Source organism: Temnothorax americanus, unplaced genomic scaffold (genome assembly GCF_048541705.1).
Source record: "Temnothorax americanus isolate GAGA-0224 unplaced genomic scaffold, ASM4854170v1 Scaffold7, whole genome shotgun sequence".
Classification (NCBI taxonomy): Eukaryota; Metazoa; Arthropoda; class Insecta; order Hymenoptera; family Formicidae; genus Temnothorax; species Temnothorax americanus.
The window spans coordinates 5919795-5935306 of NW_027509792.1; the positions used below are offsets into that span (position 1 = coordinate 5919795).

Sequence of the window (15512 nt, forward strand, 5' to 3'; positions counted from 1 at the left end):
TCACGCATAACGTTGAATGGATTGCAAGGCGCGCGATGTGTGTTCCACCGCACGATCGTCGTTCGCGGCAGAAGCCCTACGTTCGCACCCTGTCCAAACAGCGGACGGAGACGCGCGAGCGCGCGATTTGATCGGATTAATTTTCAATTTGTGAGGGCCACCTGTCGCTGACAGCGGCGGCGTGCGGTGCGCGCGGGTGCCGCAGATCGTCGATCGCGCCCGCCGTTCGATGAGTAATCCGCGAAAACGAGAGCTGATCCGGTCGCGACTTCTCGCTGCGTGCATGAGGCGGGGGAGAGGACAAAGAAGCGGCGCGGCGCGACAATTGTGCCTCGTCGCGCGGATATAGAGTTACAGACGGGTATGCGAACGGAGAAAATGAGCGGCGCATATTAAGCCGGTCACGGCAAAATGGCCGACGCGGTGCGCGAACGGAAGAAAAAAAATAGGGACGCATACGTCTCTCTTTCTCTTTGCCGGAGCGCGCATGGCGAGCGGACGAGGCGCGTAACGAAACACTCGATGCTTCGTCATGTACATGTATAAATACACGCACACGCGTGAATCGTGCGCGCGCGCGCGCGCGCGTCTCGCTCCGCACCGTGGGGTTACGTCGACGTGACGCGGGTCGAAATTCCGCCGCGCCGGCGACGCATGCGTGACGCGCGCCGATCGAAAGCCCCGCCCGGCGACAGTCTTTGTTTAATCCATGCGTGATATCTACGCCCACGATAGCAGTGACGTAGTCAGAGATCCTGCTGACGGATCTCGCGAGAGAGTGCCTATTAAAGGTTTTTTTTTTATTTTATATATAGAAATTGAATGTAGAAAGAATTAGAGTGAAAATTCGATTGTATGATCTTTGGCGAAGATATGGCTTTTGAAAAAGAGAAACAAAGAAGTCGTCTGTCCTACTTTGCAGCTCACAATTAGTCGCGTCATTTTATCAGCGTGCAATGTCCTACATCATTTTTTGTCTTGAAACACAGAAATAAAGCGAACGATCTTTAAAGTCCCTTGCACAATAGGCGATAACGATACAGCGATAGCGACAGTGACAAAGTTGCCGACAAAGGTATATAGCTTTGTCGGCAACTTTGTCGCTGTCGCTATCGCTGTATCGTTATCGCCTAGTGTGCAAGGAGCTTTAGATTAACGTTACTAAAAATAACAAATGAAAGAACTATTAAATCTTCTTTGTCAGAGGTATTTGAAACATTCATTACGCTACTGTCTACTTTGTACTGCATGCGACCAACATACCGGCAATTGTCATTCAGTTCCAGAACATTTCTAATCATTTATGATTAAATGGGACGAATAGAATCGCTCGATCGTCCCTCAATAATTAGAGATCATAATAAATCAATTTCGAAGTTATTTCTGACATAGATATTTTCGCATAGAATTCCACAATCGAAGCAGACATTTCCGACGTTTGGAAGATATTTGACGAGGAAGAATGTGGGTAATTTATGTTTGAAACGGAGCTTACAGATTTATTTCATTAGATTCTCGAATATAATATATTGGATATATTAGACTTTCATTAATATATATCGGTACATGAAGTTACGCACATTTCGAAGCATGTATGCATTTACTCCACGTATCTCTTAATTAATAAGTTCACGTATTAAGGTAATAGTAACTCCGCGTACCCAGGAAAATACGACTGTGAAAGAAAACTCTGACAGATGGTAGCGTGGCCGAGCGGTCTAAGGCGCTGGTTTAAGGCACCAGTCTCTTCGGAGGCGTGGGTTCGAATCCCACCGCTGCCAATTTTTTTTTTTTCCATGAGTCCCTTGGAGACCCACTCTTTTTTTACACTTGGAAAGAAACATTGCTATCTCACTTTGACTTGATTACGACATCGTAATCATGACCAATTTGCAATTTTACAATTATTCGGTCGTCGATAATTCGATCGCGCTGCTTATCGGCGTGCTAATTTGCTTAATCGATAAAACAGACCTAATGCGATCTCATCAAACTCGGAAATAAATGAATTTAAAGTGATAGGATTACGCGGTCTCTATTTTTTCTGCGTATTTTAAAATCGACATCGCGTCAGACGGTATTAGACGGGGAGATAAGATACGAACATAGCGATCCGAGCTCGAGATAGCGCTCCGTAGAAGTCGGGCCGATTATTCAGCTCTCAAAACGCGTGTATCACGACGACTGTTCAACCGTGCGTAATCGTCTACTTCGAAAACAGATAAACATTGTCACGCTACCATACACGTCACACCGAGGTGGAGTGAGTTGAAATGAGACAGCGCGAGTACGAGTCCACAGTTCAACCGCGGTCAGCTGGCAATCCGAAGCTCACTCCTCGATTCTCTTTCCTCGTAAAGCAACAGTTAAGAGGAAACCGTTAATTAAGCGAGAACGAAAGCGAGGAAACGACTTGGAGTTAAATATGACGAAGCAAACAAAGCTTCCGAGATTTTGGGACTGTTTGTTGAATCATATCATATATACATATATACATATTGGCACGAGAATCGTTTCTTTTTAGCACGAATATAGTTATTGCATCTTTCGGTCTGCAATAAGAAATAAAATCTTTAAAGATTACCGATTTATATTTTGCTCCGCATACGAACAGAGAATATCAACAAGAAACATAATATTAGAAAATATTCTGAGATAATCTCAACTCAAGAAAACGAATTATACAGCAGATACGAGAATTAATATTGGAGTAAAAAATAAGAAATATATTATATTTTAAATATTATATTTTTATTTTTCTTGTCAGAGTTAAATTTTTAACTACATCGTAGAGAAGTATCTCGCCTTCCTTGCTCCGGTGTAGTCACCCTAAAAAGATTCTTCGGGAAGCTGGATCGAGAGGATGGTTTGCTGTAGTTTAATAATTTTCTGTTTCTCGCTCGTCCTCCCACGAAGTATCGAACTAAATATCGTGAAATTGAAGCCAGAAAGAATCAGCCTTTTACGAAAAGAAATGGTCCTTCAAGTTTGAAAACCTCCAAAGGAAGCAAAACTTTCGGATCCTCTCCATCGAGGAGATCCGATAAGGAGATACCTCGTCGCCTCATGGCCTCTGAGCTCGCAACGCACAAAAAGTCCGATCAGTGATAGCCTCTCCACGGTCGTGGAGACATTGGAGAGTGGCCTGGACTGGCCGGACGCGCTGACGAGCCTCGCGAGGCGCCAGATACCGATCTGCGGGGAGATTCGTTACATCATTCGGCGTGAAGCGTGATGTGTAAAGTCACCGCGTGATTGGGAAGCTGTTGATACGGCATCTACTATCAATAGTATTATGTTTTTCGAGATCTCTCCCGAGATCGGAGTTCTCTTATCGTTTCTCTTGTAATTAAAAGCGTCTCTCTCGCTTATTCGGCAAAACTGAAAGTATTCTGATAATCGCGCGTGTGTGAAAAGTACTCGTCCTCGAGTAGAATACGATTGACGACTCTTCGCCGAGCGTACCGCACGGAACGTGATCTCACATTCTGTTTCGCGCACGTGTCGGCTGCCTGCTAGAGACGCTAGAGTGCGAGCTCGCACACGGCTACTCGAGTCCGGTTGTTTGTACGGAGAGAGGATTTCGAGTGACGTTGCAAGGAGCTGGTGCCGTCGTCGTACGATCGCAGGTCCTCCGAGATCACCCCTTTCGATCGTCACCTATCATGATCGCCGCGGATGACAGGATCGTGCGCGCTTCCACGCGCGAGACGATCGAGCTGCATTTCCTGTCCTTCGTCTACGGCCTGTACCTGATAGTCCGACGGTTCCTCAGATGGATATGGGACCCCAAGAAGTTCTTCATGCTGCAGCAACGGGACCAGCCGCCGCCGTGTCTGGTCGATAACAGCCTCGGCACGCATTCCTACGTCAAGATCAAGGTGAGCTGCGGATGTATCTGGATCACGCGAGTCCGCGGATAGCGTGAATCAAACTCTATTGCAAGATAGAAGATAATAATTAATGCGTGCGTCGCTTTGGTGACTTTCGATAACGCCGGTGATAAGAGGTTCGAAAAGAATCGCTCACGCTTTTGCTTCTTCGCGACTCCAAAATTGTCCCCGGAAGCAGGGTAGAAGGCGTTTTATGCTCGGCAAAAATATCAAATACCTATCTTCCAAAACGTAGCCGCGAAGACGAACGGGTTCTTCACACTTGGAGGAGAAATTTTTAAATGTTTTTACTGATCAGTTTTTACAGATTACAGATAGTGTAATTATTACATAATTATATTTTTTAATCGTACGTTTTATTCCTCAGCACGTTATCCCGTTGCTGCGTTGAAGTATATCTCGCCCTCGACTGTATCTAATGACGCGAATCGCGGTGTTTGTACACTTTGTACGTCGCGTATTAATTGTCGCGCTGTTTAAAAGACGAGAGATTGACAGTATAGAATTTTCGCAAAGTAATTGATGGTACCATAAATGTATGTAAACTTCGTATAACGGATTTATCTTGCGACATCGAGTGCAGGCGACGCTTAAGTAAAGAATAAACACGTTGCACGTTATTGATAAATGGATATTTTTCGCTCGATACACAGCTTCTTGTCTCTGTTTTTTTCGATATTATTAATTACAAATTCTGATAGCAAGTATTGAGATTTGGAGATGTGACCTGTGACGGCTGTGACATAAATAAACGTATAAATAGGGGGATTCTTAATTATACGTCAATACTTCAGTTCTGACGTGATCTGATGTTTACTAATACTATAGCACATTTTAAAAACAATATACAGTATAATATCGCACATAATAAGATGTGACGAAAGAGTAGACTTTTTGAGAGAAGTTTTCTTTAACTTTACAACTTGGGAAATGAAGATCTAAACCGGCCTGCGTTTGTATGAGATTTCTTTTTTGGATTGTAATAGTGCCAAATTAGCGAAATTATACTGTATATGATTAAGAAAATCACCCTGATTATATATATAATTTCTAAATATATAACATAATAGATTATGTAGTAATCGTATTGTAACGTTATACATTATATAATAATTTTCTTTAACGAGCATCAATTTCTATGAACAAATTCAAAGCCGGAAAATTTTGACGAAAAACTAAAATATGTTGGAATCTCACTGCAGATTATCGTAATGATGATTGTGATAATTACGATAACCCGCGGTGAGATTCCAATCTCACATCTTTAAACAAACTCTTTCGCTGATTGTCGCGTGCTTTGAACTTTCTCGCAGAAAATTAGTGTCTGCTGAACAACAAATGTAATATTCAATTAAGGCTGCGTTCCGATATTCACTGTCAGTACTGCAAATCTATATTTTACGTCACGTATACTATAGATTTTCAGTATTGAAAGTTGCTGACAGTGAATATCGGAATGCAGCCTAAGTAGTGCTGCGGGATCACCGGCGCCGGCTGAAGTTCATTGTCCGTCTCTTTTTATCGGGAGATTTGAAAAATTACGACGATATCAAATTGTTTAGTCTGGAAAACAGACTGGAGGATTCCCTCCGTCATCGATGGGGAAATTACAAATCCATAAAGAAGAGCTACCGTTTATGTATGCACGAGAGTCTGATGTAATATAATTTCATTTCTCGATACGCACGCTCTATTATTATGATTTATGCTATCATAATTGCGCCATATCTCTATTGTATTCGCACTGACAGCCGCAAAGCGAAAAATCGTGAAGGGGAGTTCTTACATAAAGCTCACTTTCTATTTTAAATTTAAAATGTGTGAACGAATTGATATAATTCAGACATTAGAAAAAAATTCCGTTTTTTTTTTTAATACATTCATTTCTCTTTACGCAGGGTGTTAAATTCCACTATGTAGAAGCGGGAGACAAGAGTAAACCGCTTGTGTTATTATTGCATGGATTCCCGGACTGTTGGTTAACTTGGAGGAAACAAATCCCATGTCTCGCGGAACACTACAGGTACGTTTGATAATTTATATTCATAAAATATTTCACATAACGCATGTTTTTTAGTGTATTGATTATGACTCACGTTTTCAATGCTGTTCTAGAGTAGTGGCTATAGATTTAAAGGGATTCGGCGACAGCGACAAGCCGCTCAACAAACGATCTTACAAGGTCGAAATTTTAATAAACGAGTTGAAACAATTTATTTTGACTCTCGGCGTGAAGACGTGTAATATAATCGGCCATGATCTAGGAGGACTTCTGGGGTGGTACATGGTTACTCTGCACAGAGACATCGTTTATAAATTCGTAGCCATTTCGAGTCCGCATCCCAATTTTTATTGGAATCGAGTATCAGGAAATTTCGCGTTAGATAGCAAGTAGGTATATCTTCGAAATTATATTCACGAAGATTCATAGGAACTTTGACAAGTGCTATGTAGATGTATTGAAATTTTATATTTACGCATTTTAATGACAAACACAATGTGACGTTTCAGGTGGATACATTTCAGCAGACTACCGTTTCTGCCAGAAATAGATGCGCTTAAAGAGGATTTGTCTATTATTAACGATATATTTCAACATCTTCAAATATCTCAGGATAGCACGGAGAAAAGTTATGTCGAGGCATATAAATATGCCTTCAGTAGGAAAGGTAAATTAATCTTAATTCCTTATACAAAATAATTTTTACGTCATATATTATTCTTCTCTTACATTTTACTAAAAAAATCGAAACAATTTTTGTAGAAGACTGGACAGGACCGATTAATTATTATCGCAACCTTCAGTTTACAAAACTGAATATAGATAGTGGCGAACAAATTGATAATAAAACGCTGCTTCTAGTCGGAAATATGGATCCTTTTGTAACAATAGAGAGTATCATTCAAAGTGCCGAGCACGTAGAAGTGTCGAGGGTCAAAATCATATCAGAGGCGCAGCATTTTCCGCATCAAGAAAAATCAGACGCCGTAAATAAGGCAATCATTAAATTTTTAATAGGTGAGTTTTATTTCTCTTGCATAAAGTTTCCTTACAAAAATCATATTATTTAATAGATGATAGTATAATATTGCATATCTCGCATGTATGTAATATAAAATGTTTTAGGCACAACTAACTTGACGCCTTCGAAAACACCCGCAAAGAGTCTCGTGTCCTCCTGGCTAGGATCTTTAAGTAACACCGTTAAGTATGGCAATCAGATGATCGACGCTATGCACAAACGAACTAACGACATTGTGAACGTGTTGCCCAATAAAGCACTTTATTTGGGACAAACAAGTTAGATGGTGTTACGTAACATCAGCGTTACGTTATTTAGAACTTTGTACTTTGTTACGAAGAATCTAGATATCCTACCTGCGCTAACGCTGACGTATGAAACTCATAAAAGGCTGATTTGGTCCTATTTATTACTTATTTTATACGTAAGTATATCATTACAAATGGGGATTGCAATTTTTGTGAATGACGAAGTCTCAGTGTATAAAGATTTCTGTCACATTCACTTTTACGGAAGCGATATATCTCGAATTATTTTTTAGTATTTTTTATACGTATTCTTGATCTAAGATCTGTATGGGTAATATATAGTGAAATGAATTTTTTATAATTGTATATAATCATTATTTAGAAAAAAAACAAGAACCCTAATGGAAAACGATGTGAAATCTTCGGCATAAATCGTCCAATATTACTCTTTTTAATATTCTCAATAAAATACCGATATAATTTTCATAATTAAGTAATATTAATATTAATTATATAATTAATGTTAATATTATTTTGTTAATTACATAATTAATATAATTTCATATATATATACTAAACTATAGAACTATAATAATTATGTACAAAAATACTTCGTCTATATCAAAATTGTAATATTACTTATTATATAAGAATTTTAATAGATAAATATATTAATTATATATTGATTAAACATTGTGCAGCAACGGATAAACATAAAATTTTGTTGGATATTTGAATCTCAAAAAGCGTATCGTGAAATATCGTCTTTATAATAATTTAACACTAAGGCTGATATTTCGTGTGTCGTATAACAAGCGTACTGATTGACTACAAGATAGAGGATTTCTAGAAACTCGATAATTTCTCTATCTTGCAACTAATTAACATGTTTAAAAAATTTGTCGTTCGACACATAAAATATCAGCCTGAGAAGCGATACTGTTGAGCACTTGTAAAATCATACGCTATCATAAAATGCAACGTACATTATATAAATATTATTGTTATGTAAAATTTGCTGTGTGATACAAAGCATTGGTACCATATATCGATCTTATGTATATTTATATATACGAAAAATAATATAAATTATAATGAGAAAGTTCCCTTCTTTTTAGGCATGAGATTTCATAATTATATACTATATATTTAAAAATATAATGTGTACCAATATTTTGTATAGACTCAATAACTTTATAAAAAATACTGACACTTAAAGTATCTTGAATGGTTGAATTTAATGTGCCGTGCTAAATTATATTTTTATAAAATATTAAATTATGGAAAATTATTATGCAACCTAATGCATATTTCGCGTATCAATTATCAAGTCAATGTTCTTCCTCGGATTTTTTCCTGAAAGATATAAGATTTGTTGCATATTAACAATATTGTAACATTAATAAAAGTGTTTTTATAGTATTTATAGCTTCGTACTTTCCAAAATTTTCGGCATCTTCTATTGTCTCTGGCAACTCGCAATTCATCGTTTCCGGCAAAAATAAACAGAGTACGGCACCTATTATCGGCCCTAATCCAAATATTATTGGAGGCAGCCAAGGTTGGATGTAGCCCTATAAGTTATGTCTTTTTAATCTTAAAACGATAACTCGTTATATATATATATAAAATAAGACTCTTGGTCACTATATATAATATAAAATTATTTCATTGTAAAAAACATGTACAATACGCATAAATTACCATTGTGGCAATATACGGTGCAATTATACTTCCAATTCTTGCAGAAATACTCCCCAAACCAACGCCAACATTTCTGACGACGGTCGGAAATACTTCACAACTGTACAGATATACTGTGGGAAAGCTAATAGCCATACCCACGAGGCCTAGCGAGGCTAAAAATATCCGGACGGTTGCGTTAGTTATAAGAGTTATCAGAAGTAAACTCACGCCGGACAAGATGTTCCCGCCGATCAAAATCTTTAAACGTGAAACTCGCGATATCAAAAACAGTACTATTACAGTTCCAGGTATTTCCATGGCAGCTGCAAGTCATAAATATTAGAACACAATCGCAGAATTTAATCGCAATCCGAAGATGTATTATTGATTGAATTTTACCAGAAACTGCGACGTTAATGAATATATTGCCGTCGAGATGACCCATGTATTGCGCCAGTCCGAAGAAACACATACCACAGACGAACCAGTTGACGCTCACATATATAGTTTTCAATCTCAAATTTGGAGTTCTAAACAAATGCGAGATATTGTATTTCTCATTGCTTTTCGTCTGTCGGATCGTCGACTGATTCTCATAAGTTTCAAGCGCCAGCTTTACATTTTCCACCGGTATCTTGTTTCGTCCGGCAGCTTTCAGCAAAATTTGCTCCGCTTGTCTGTTTTTGCCCATAGCTAGCAACCATCTCGGTGATTCCGGAATAATCCTATTTTACAAAACATCGACTCTTAATAACTTTTGCTTTTATAACAGCGTACACATACTTATCTACGTACCAGTAGTACGCTAATAAGAAAATTGACGGTATTGAGACGGCCATTTGAAATCCAGACCACGTAAGTGTCAAATAGGATATCAGGGGATTCATTACATGTCCGATTAAAAATGGTACGTGAAAGAGAACCGACATGATCGATCGCCATTCTACTCCAACAATCTCCATAACTGCAATCGATTAATTTTTATCAGTCTTATAAATTATACTTTCATAAATTAGGTGACTTGCGCTTAATTAACTTACGTAAAACGAAGCTGACGAGCATGGTTCCGCCAGTAGATAGGGCACAAATAAATTTAAGTACCAGGAACAATTCGTACCATGGTGCGAATGCACTCGCAAATCCTGTCACCGATTGCAACGCGATAGCGATCATTAACGGTTTCTTTCGGCCAATTCTATACAATTGGATATAAGTAAATGTCATTAGTATAAAGTGAAAAAACATTTTATATTTACCTATAAAATTACAGCCATTTAAGTTATGATATTGTGCAACGATTTCAAATTAACATACCTGTCGGCCATCATGCTGAAAATTAAATTACCAACGAGCACACCAAACATTGTGCAAGATTGTGCAAAATTCGCCAATTGCTCTCTGTCACATACTAAATTCCACTGAAAAGATTATAACATAATAATTATTCACACGTATCTCTTTATTATTTTAAATTGGAATACCTTCTCATGATTATCAATTGATTAACTGATCAGAGAAAAAAAATACCTGAACAAGAGTCATTAAATTACACCTAATTTACCTGCGTTATGATACTCTCTCGAAATATTCTCTTATCGTATCGAAAGTGAGTGCATTCTTCTATAGTACCATTCCCAACGTCAACCTCGCATTTCATTGTCATGGATTCGTTAGTTGCTGACAAAGGGGCGATGCATGAAAAATTAGTGGGCGGTGCGAGAAACACGATGGAAAGCTGATGCCAAGCTACTGGAAATTTGACGAGGGAAATCGCCACGGCGATGACGATGTGCCATGGGCCCATGGAGCCCATGGCCTCTTGAACGGGATCCAGTGGTACGAGACCTGAAAGAGAACATATCGTATAGTATTTGACGTAAAATATGGGAAGGTGTATTTAAGAATATGGATGCATTCACATTTATTTTATTTATTTTTATTTATTTATTTTTTAAGAAATCCTTAATTAATTCTTTGCAAACTTATGTCCAGCTGGACTCGATATAACACTCTATGGTAGTCGTTCGCAGTTCTTCAAACATTCGAATTGAAGAATGTATGATTGTAATTAACACAATATTTTTCTAGAATCTCCATAAGTTCCTTCAAATAGTGCTGCTGGCTAAATTTAATGGAGAACGAAATATCTCATCTTTGTTGATTCATGAGAAGTAATTCGAATCGCAAAGAATTGAACTATGCAGAATATCTTACATACCAAATTAATCTATGCAATTATTCTGTAAAATTACTCAATGCAATTTGCACTTGCCGCGAACTTTCGTTTATGCCTCGCGTTACTTGAAAATAAGCGAAGCTAAGCGGGGTGTGATATTAATAATGTTTTGATGAGACATTAGCTTCTATCGATCGCTCTATATTGGGCTCTAATCTAAACACACCGCAAGCTCCACAAACCAAATCTAATAATAAGACGTAACATTTCCGCACAATTCGTGACAATAATAATTAGCACTATTTAATTATCGTATTTAGAAGATTTAGCTATTGAAGATTACTCAAAAAGCGATTAATAACTCAGCCTCTTTCTTATAATCCAACAAGAAATTTTTATCAAACTTAAATCTTGAAAAATCTCGCAATTAAAAAAGATCGTAGAAACAGCAGAGCGGAAAATTCAGGTCAAAACTCGCGACAAAACAATTTATTTCTATACCTAAGTACGCGTTTCCACGCAATTCCCAGTTCTCTTTATGGGAGTATTACATTCTAAATCTGATTATTAATCCGCTGTAATTCAACTCGGGTTTCTGTTGGACTCTTTTCTAATCACGAAACTTTTCCACGTTTTATCCGCCGTTATGACCGAGTATATCGCAAGCATCATTTGATTTAGAGTCAATATCCGATAAGATTCGTTGCGGCAAACTCGTAAAACTTTCCGAACCGCGGCGGTATTAGCTAACAGAACATGCACGTAATTAGTGTCGTTGCGCCGCGCGCATATCCACGCGGTTATCCATGCGGTTGCAGATGTGCAAATCGGTGTTGCAATAACAGCGTATCGTGTCACCGTTATAAAATTGCCCGACGTTAGCGGTCGACTCGCAAACGAAACCTTAGCGCAGCATTTTTATCAAAATCGTATAGAATTACGCTGCTTTTTATAGATAACCTGCGCAATTCTCGCGTCGGGATTCAGAATAAAATTCCATTTACAATTTAAAACGTATTTTGGGCGATCTACAATTCGCATCAGATTCCCATTCCGAATCTATTCTACATAATCTATAACTTTTTTTGTGCCGCTAAAATTATTAACAATATATTATTATAGATTTTATATTATGCATATATTCTGAGTTTTTAATTGTTCTTTGTAGTAAACGGCAAATATAAAATTATATATAAATAAAATTATATTCTGAATTCCGGCGCTAATTATTTATAGATCGAGCGTCTGAAATATGAGCTTTGACGAAATTTGAACTTTTGTGCTTCAAGCAACCCAGAGATCAGGAAAAAAGCTTGCAATTGCAAAGAAATTGCGTATAGCCTTGATTATTAATCATCTATTCTGATTAATGACCAATGATTAGTGATAAATAAATTTTGTACGAAAAAGTTTCTATTTTTTCTTCTTTAAAAAAAAATGTTACGGCAAAATGCTTCAAACGAAAAGTTATTCTGTTTGAAAAATTGTATTTTTTAACATTATTATATGTAAGTTATATAGAAGCTTTATCTTCGTTTTTAATTTCGCGCATCGTTTTTATTGCATTGAGAAAAATCGTATCTTAATTATATACAAATTATATCGACAAATTTGGTCTGAAAAATGAAAAAACCAAAAACACAATCACAATTAGAATTTGATCATACTCGCATTACGATATAATTGATCAAATATTGTATCGAGACGCGGATAACGATAGCGGTACCAATACAAGATTACAAAATATACTAAATATTGATTTTGTTTATGTGATTTTACACATATAAAAAAGATTACCGTTTATGCCAGAGTTAGCTTCAACACGTTGGAGAATTCAAGGAAAGATCGAAATATCCAAATCGAAGTTTGTCGGGTTTATCGGGTTTGATTAATTCACAGAGGTCAGGAAACCGATGTCTGTATAATACTAACGCGTTTCCAGAGACGAAAGTTTATTCGATATATAATCATTTTCAACACGTCATGAAGATAAGTGTTCAAGAAATTGTTCAGAGGAATTAAAATTTTGTACTTCTACTACCGACAAATGTTAAGCGCAAATTAGCTGCAAATGTCCTCGCTTTCTTGTTCTCGCAATGTATATTCATAGTATGGAAGTGTTTAAAATGCACGCGCTAAAAATGCACAAGCTTTGTAGAAACGCACGTATACAGACACGAATCGCATCTTGGCAGAAAAATAATGGGCTTTAAGCAATAAAAAAAAAATCACTGCATCAACTTATATAGCTAATTCTTTGCAGAACAAACTTTTAATTCCTTTCAACATGCGAGGAATTATTTCATAAGCATAAAAACAACATCATCGAGTTTATAATTATTTACATAACATATTTGCGTATTGTTACGCTATAATTAACGAGTATTATCTCGCAAATGCGATTCGCTTAATGAAATTGAAACGGGCATATGTGCTTATTCGCCGTTTTAAACCGCAAATTAGAAAGGTGCGCGATGATTATGATCAAAACAGCGTTACGAGTTAAGACGTCATTAACAGTAAACATTATTGGCGAAAAATGTATTAAAATAGCGATGTTAAAACAAGGAGCATCGCACAAACGGATAACAATATTATCAATGCCATTACCGATCTCGCGCCAACTTTTCCCGATGTCGGATTGCATTTTTCTTGAATTAAGAACCTATTACACGATCAATTATTTTCGCTGTAAAACGTATAAAATAATATTAACATTGTGATAAGATACAAAATATTAATACAACTTTTCTCCATTATTGTACGAAGTTAATATTATCCTCGATAAAACGATCGGTATTAAAATATCACTTCGCCTAGGTAATAATTGCACAAATATGGGTTTATATCCATATAAAGACTAAAACAATAACTAAAATTTGTATAATAAAAAATATATAGCATATATATTATACATTAAATACAATATGAGATATCACCATACTGTATAATATGTCATATTGTAATCAAGCTTTTATTGCTTATAAATATAGGTCAAATTTATGTTCTTCCGCAATAGATAACACAATCATTCGAAATAGTGTAAATCATGTACATACATTAGAGTAAGTCAATTGACGTAGTCACGTCTTGCGCAAAAGACAGCGGCTTATTTAGAACAAGATTTAATTCGATTATCACCACAAATTCATATAGCTATAATGAGAAGTAAGACCATACGAGCATTAATAGATGTTACGGAAAATTCATATCTAATTTTTATATGTATTATCGTAACACATATATATTCCAACTATATTCACTGTGCTCCGATCATAGCCGGACTTAATACACAGTTATCATTAGAACGTTAAAAAACCTTTCCATCCTCCCACAATTAAATCGACGCGATTTAATTATTAAAAAACTGTGAAGAATTTATTGCGAAAAACATCACCTCAACCGGGGTTCGAGAACCTGGAACCTCTCTCATTCCGTGTAGGGGCGTCGTACCAATTCGGCCACCGAGGCATGTGGTAATATTCTTCGCAATAACCGGTTAATAATAGTTGTAAATACTAAAACGCATTGTAAGGTCAGCGTATATTAACGATAAGAAACTTATTTTTCGCTCGTTAGAAGCATAGCTATAATGAGAAGTAAGACCATTATACGAGCATTAATAGATGTTACGGAAAATTAATATCTAATTTTTATATGTATTATTGTAACACGTATATATTTTAACTATTCACTGTGTTCCAACTATTTTCATCGTGTCAATTTAATTGTGGAGAGATGGAAAGGTTTTTTAACGTTATAATGATAACTGCTGTATTAAGTCCGGCTGTGATCGGAGCACAGTGAATAGTTGGGGAATATATATGTGTTACAATAATACATATAAAAATTAGATATGAATTTTCCGTAACATCTATTAATGCTCGTATAATGGTCTTACTTCTCATTATAGCTATGCTTCTAACGAGCGAAAAATAAGTTTCTTATCGTTAAATTCATATAGTTTTACAAGATGCTTTTGAAATGAAAGTGGAATATATATATATTGATCATACGTAGAAGAAAAATTTAGCTCAGCTTTTTCGGCTCAGCTAAAAAAGAAGAGAAGAAACCGATGAAGAATAAATTACATGAATCTCTTGGCATTGTCGCAATAAATCACATTTAAACCCGGGGAACGTGAGTGCTCATACATCGTGAGATTATGTACCGTGGAAATTAGCCGTCGCACGGCACGTGCACCGTCGCGATGATGCAATTTAAAGGCACGCATGCCCGTATGCACACTGGCCGTCATCTGATGTATATTTAGCGCGCCGAGTTCTCCGGATGAGTCTTGAAGGCGAACAATTCCGAGGCCCGAGGAGATCAACTTACCTTTCATCGTGCGGCCGATCGCCCACCGTCTTCGCCGAGCACAAATTTATTTCCGCCGCCACGTATCGCCGTGCTGCCGAGTGCCCGAGAGACTGGAGCAAACTAAAAACGGATCTTAAGTTTGCCACCACGCTGCCTTATCGGCGCG

At 37.1% G+C, this 15512-nt stretch overlaps 2 protein-coding genes, 1 long non-coding RNA gene and 1 other non-coding gene across 6 annotated transcripts; 2 read left to right on the plus strand and 2 right to left on the minus strand.

The window, feature by feature from the left end:
• Positions 1–1699: 1699 nt before the first annotated feature.
• On the plus strand, positions 1700–1781 carry Trnal-aag (transfer RNA leucine (anticodon AAG)). The gene has a single exon. It is a non-coding gene; the product is annotated as a tRNA-Leu (tRNA).
• Positions 1782–2766: 985 nt separating this feature from the next.
• Positions 2767–8903, plus strand: LOC143906086 (epoxide hydrolase 4). The gene is made up of 6 exons (XM_077421888.1): positions 2767–3881; positions 5792–5916; positions 6009–6284; positions 6405–6562; positions 6658–6912; positions 7021–8903. The coding sequence occupies exons 1-6, from the start codon at positions 3666–3668 to the stop codon at positions 7197–7199; spliced, it is 1209 nt and encodes a 402-aa protein (XP_077278014.1). The 5' UTR covers positions 2767–3665; the 3' UTR covers positions 7200–8903.
• On the minus strand, positions 3806–5809 carry LOC143906092 (uncharacterized). The gene is made up of 3 exons (XR_013259444.1): positions 4247–5809; positions 4030–4154; positions 3806–3936 (listed from the first exon to the last, which is right to left on the minus strand). It is a non-coding gene; the product is annotated as an uncharacterized LOC143906092 (long non-coding RNA).
• Positions 6898–15504, minus strand: LOC143906084 (organic cation transporter protein-like). Of its 3 annotated transcripts, XM_077421885.1 has the most exons (10): positions 15365–15500; positions 13637–13715; positions 10412–10695; positions 10165–10268; positions 9891–10045; positions 9646–9814; positions 9250–9575; positions 8869–9173; positions 8602–8738; positions 6898–8520 (listed from the first exon to the last, which is right to left on the minus strand). In XM_077421885.1, the coding sequence occupies exons 2-10, from the start codon at positions 13671–13673 to the stop codon at positions 8496–8498; spliced, it is 1542 nt and encodes a 513-aa protein (XP_077278011.1). In that variant the 5' UTR covers positions 13674–13715; positions 15365–15500; the 3' UTR covers positions 6898–8495. The 3 variants fall into 3 exon arrangements, with proteins under 3 accessions (XP_077278011.1, XP_077278010.1, XP_077278012.1); XM_077421884.1 differs by having other exon boundaries at positions 6898–8738; XM_077421886.1 differs by lacking the exon at positions 13637–13715 and having other exon boundaries at positions 6898–8738; positions 15365–15504.
• Between the last annotated feature and the right edge of the window lie 8 nt (positions 15505–15512).

Coding starts and splice junctions, on each gene's coding strand:
- LOC143906086 (XM_077421888.1), top strand. CDS start 3,666: ATGATCGCCGCGGATGACAGGATCGTGCGCGCTTCCACGCGCGAGACG. Junction 6,285..6,404: donor AATTTCGCGTTAGATAGCAA/GTAGGTATATCT, acceptor GTGACGTTTCAG/GTGGATACATTTCAGCAGAC. Junction 6,913..7,020: donor AATCATTAAATTTTTAATAG/GTGAGTTTTATT, acceptor AAAATGTTTTAG/GCACAACTAACTTGACGCCT.
- LOC143906084 (XM_077421884.1), bottom strand. CDS start 13,673: ATGCAATCCGACATCGGGAAAAGTTGGCGCGAGATCG. Junction 10,269..10,411: donor GAGAGAGTATCATAACGCAG/GTAAATTAGGTG, acceptor TAATCTTTTCAG/TGGAATTTAGTATGTGACAG. Junction 10,046..10,164: donor TTCAGCATGATGGCCGACAG/GTATGTTAATTT, acceptor CCAATTGTATAG/AATTGGCCGAAAGAAACCGT.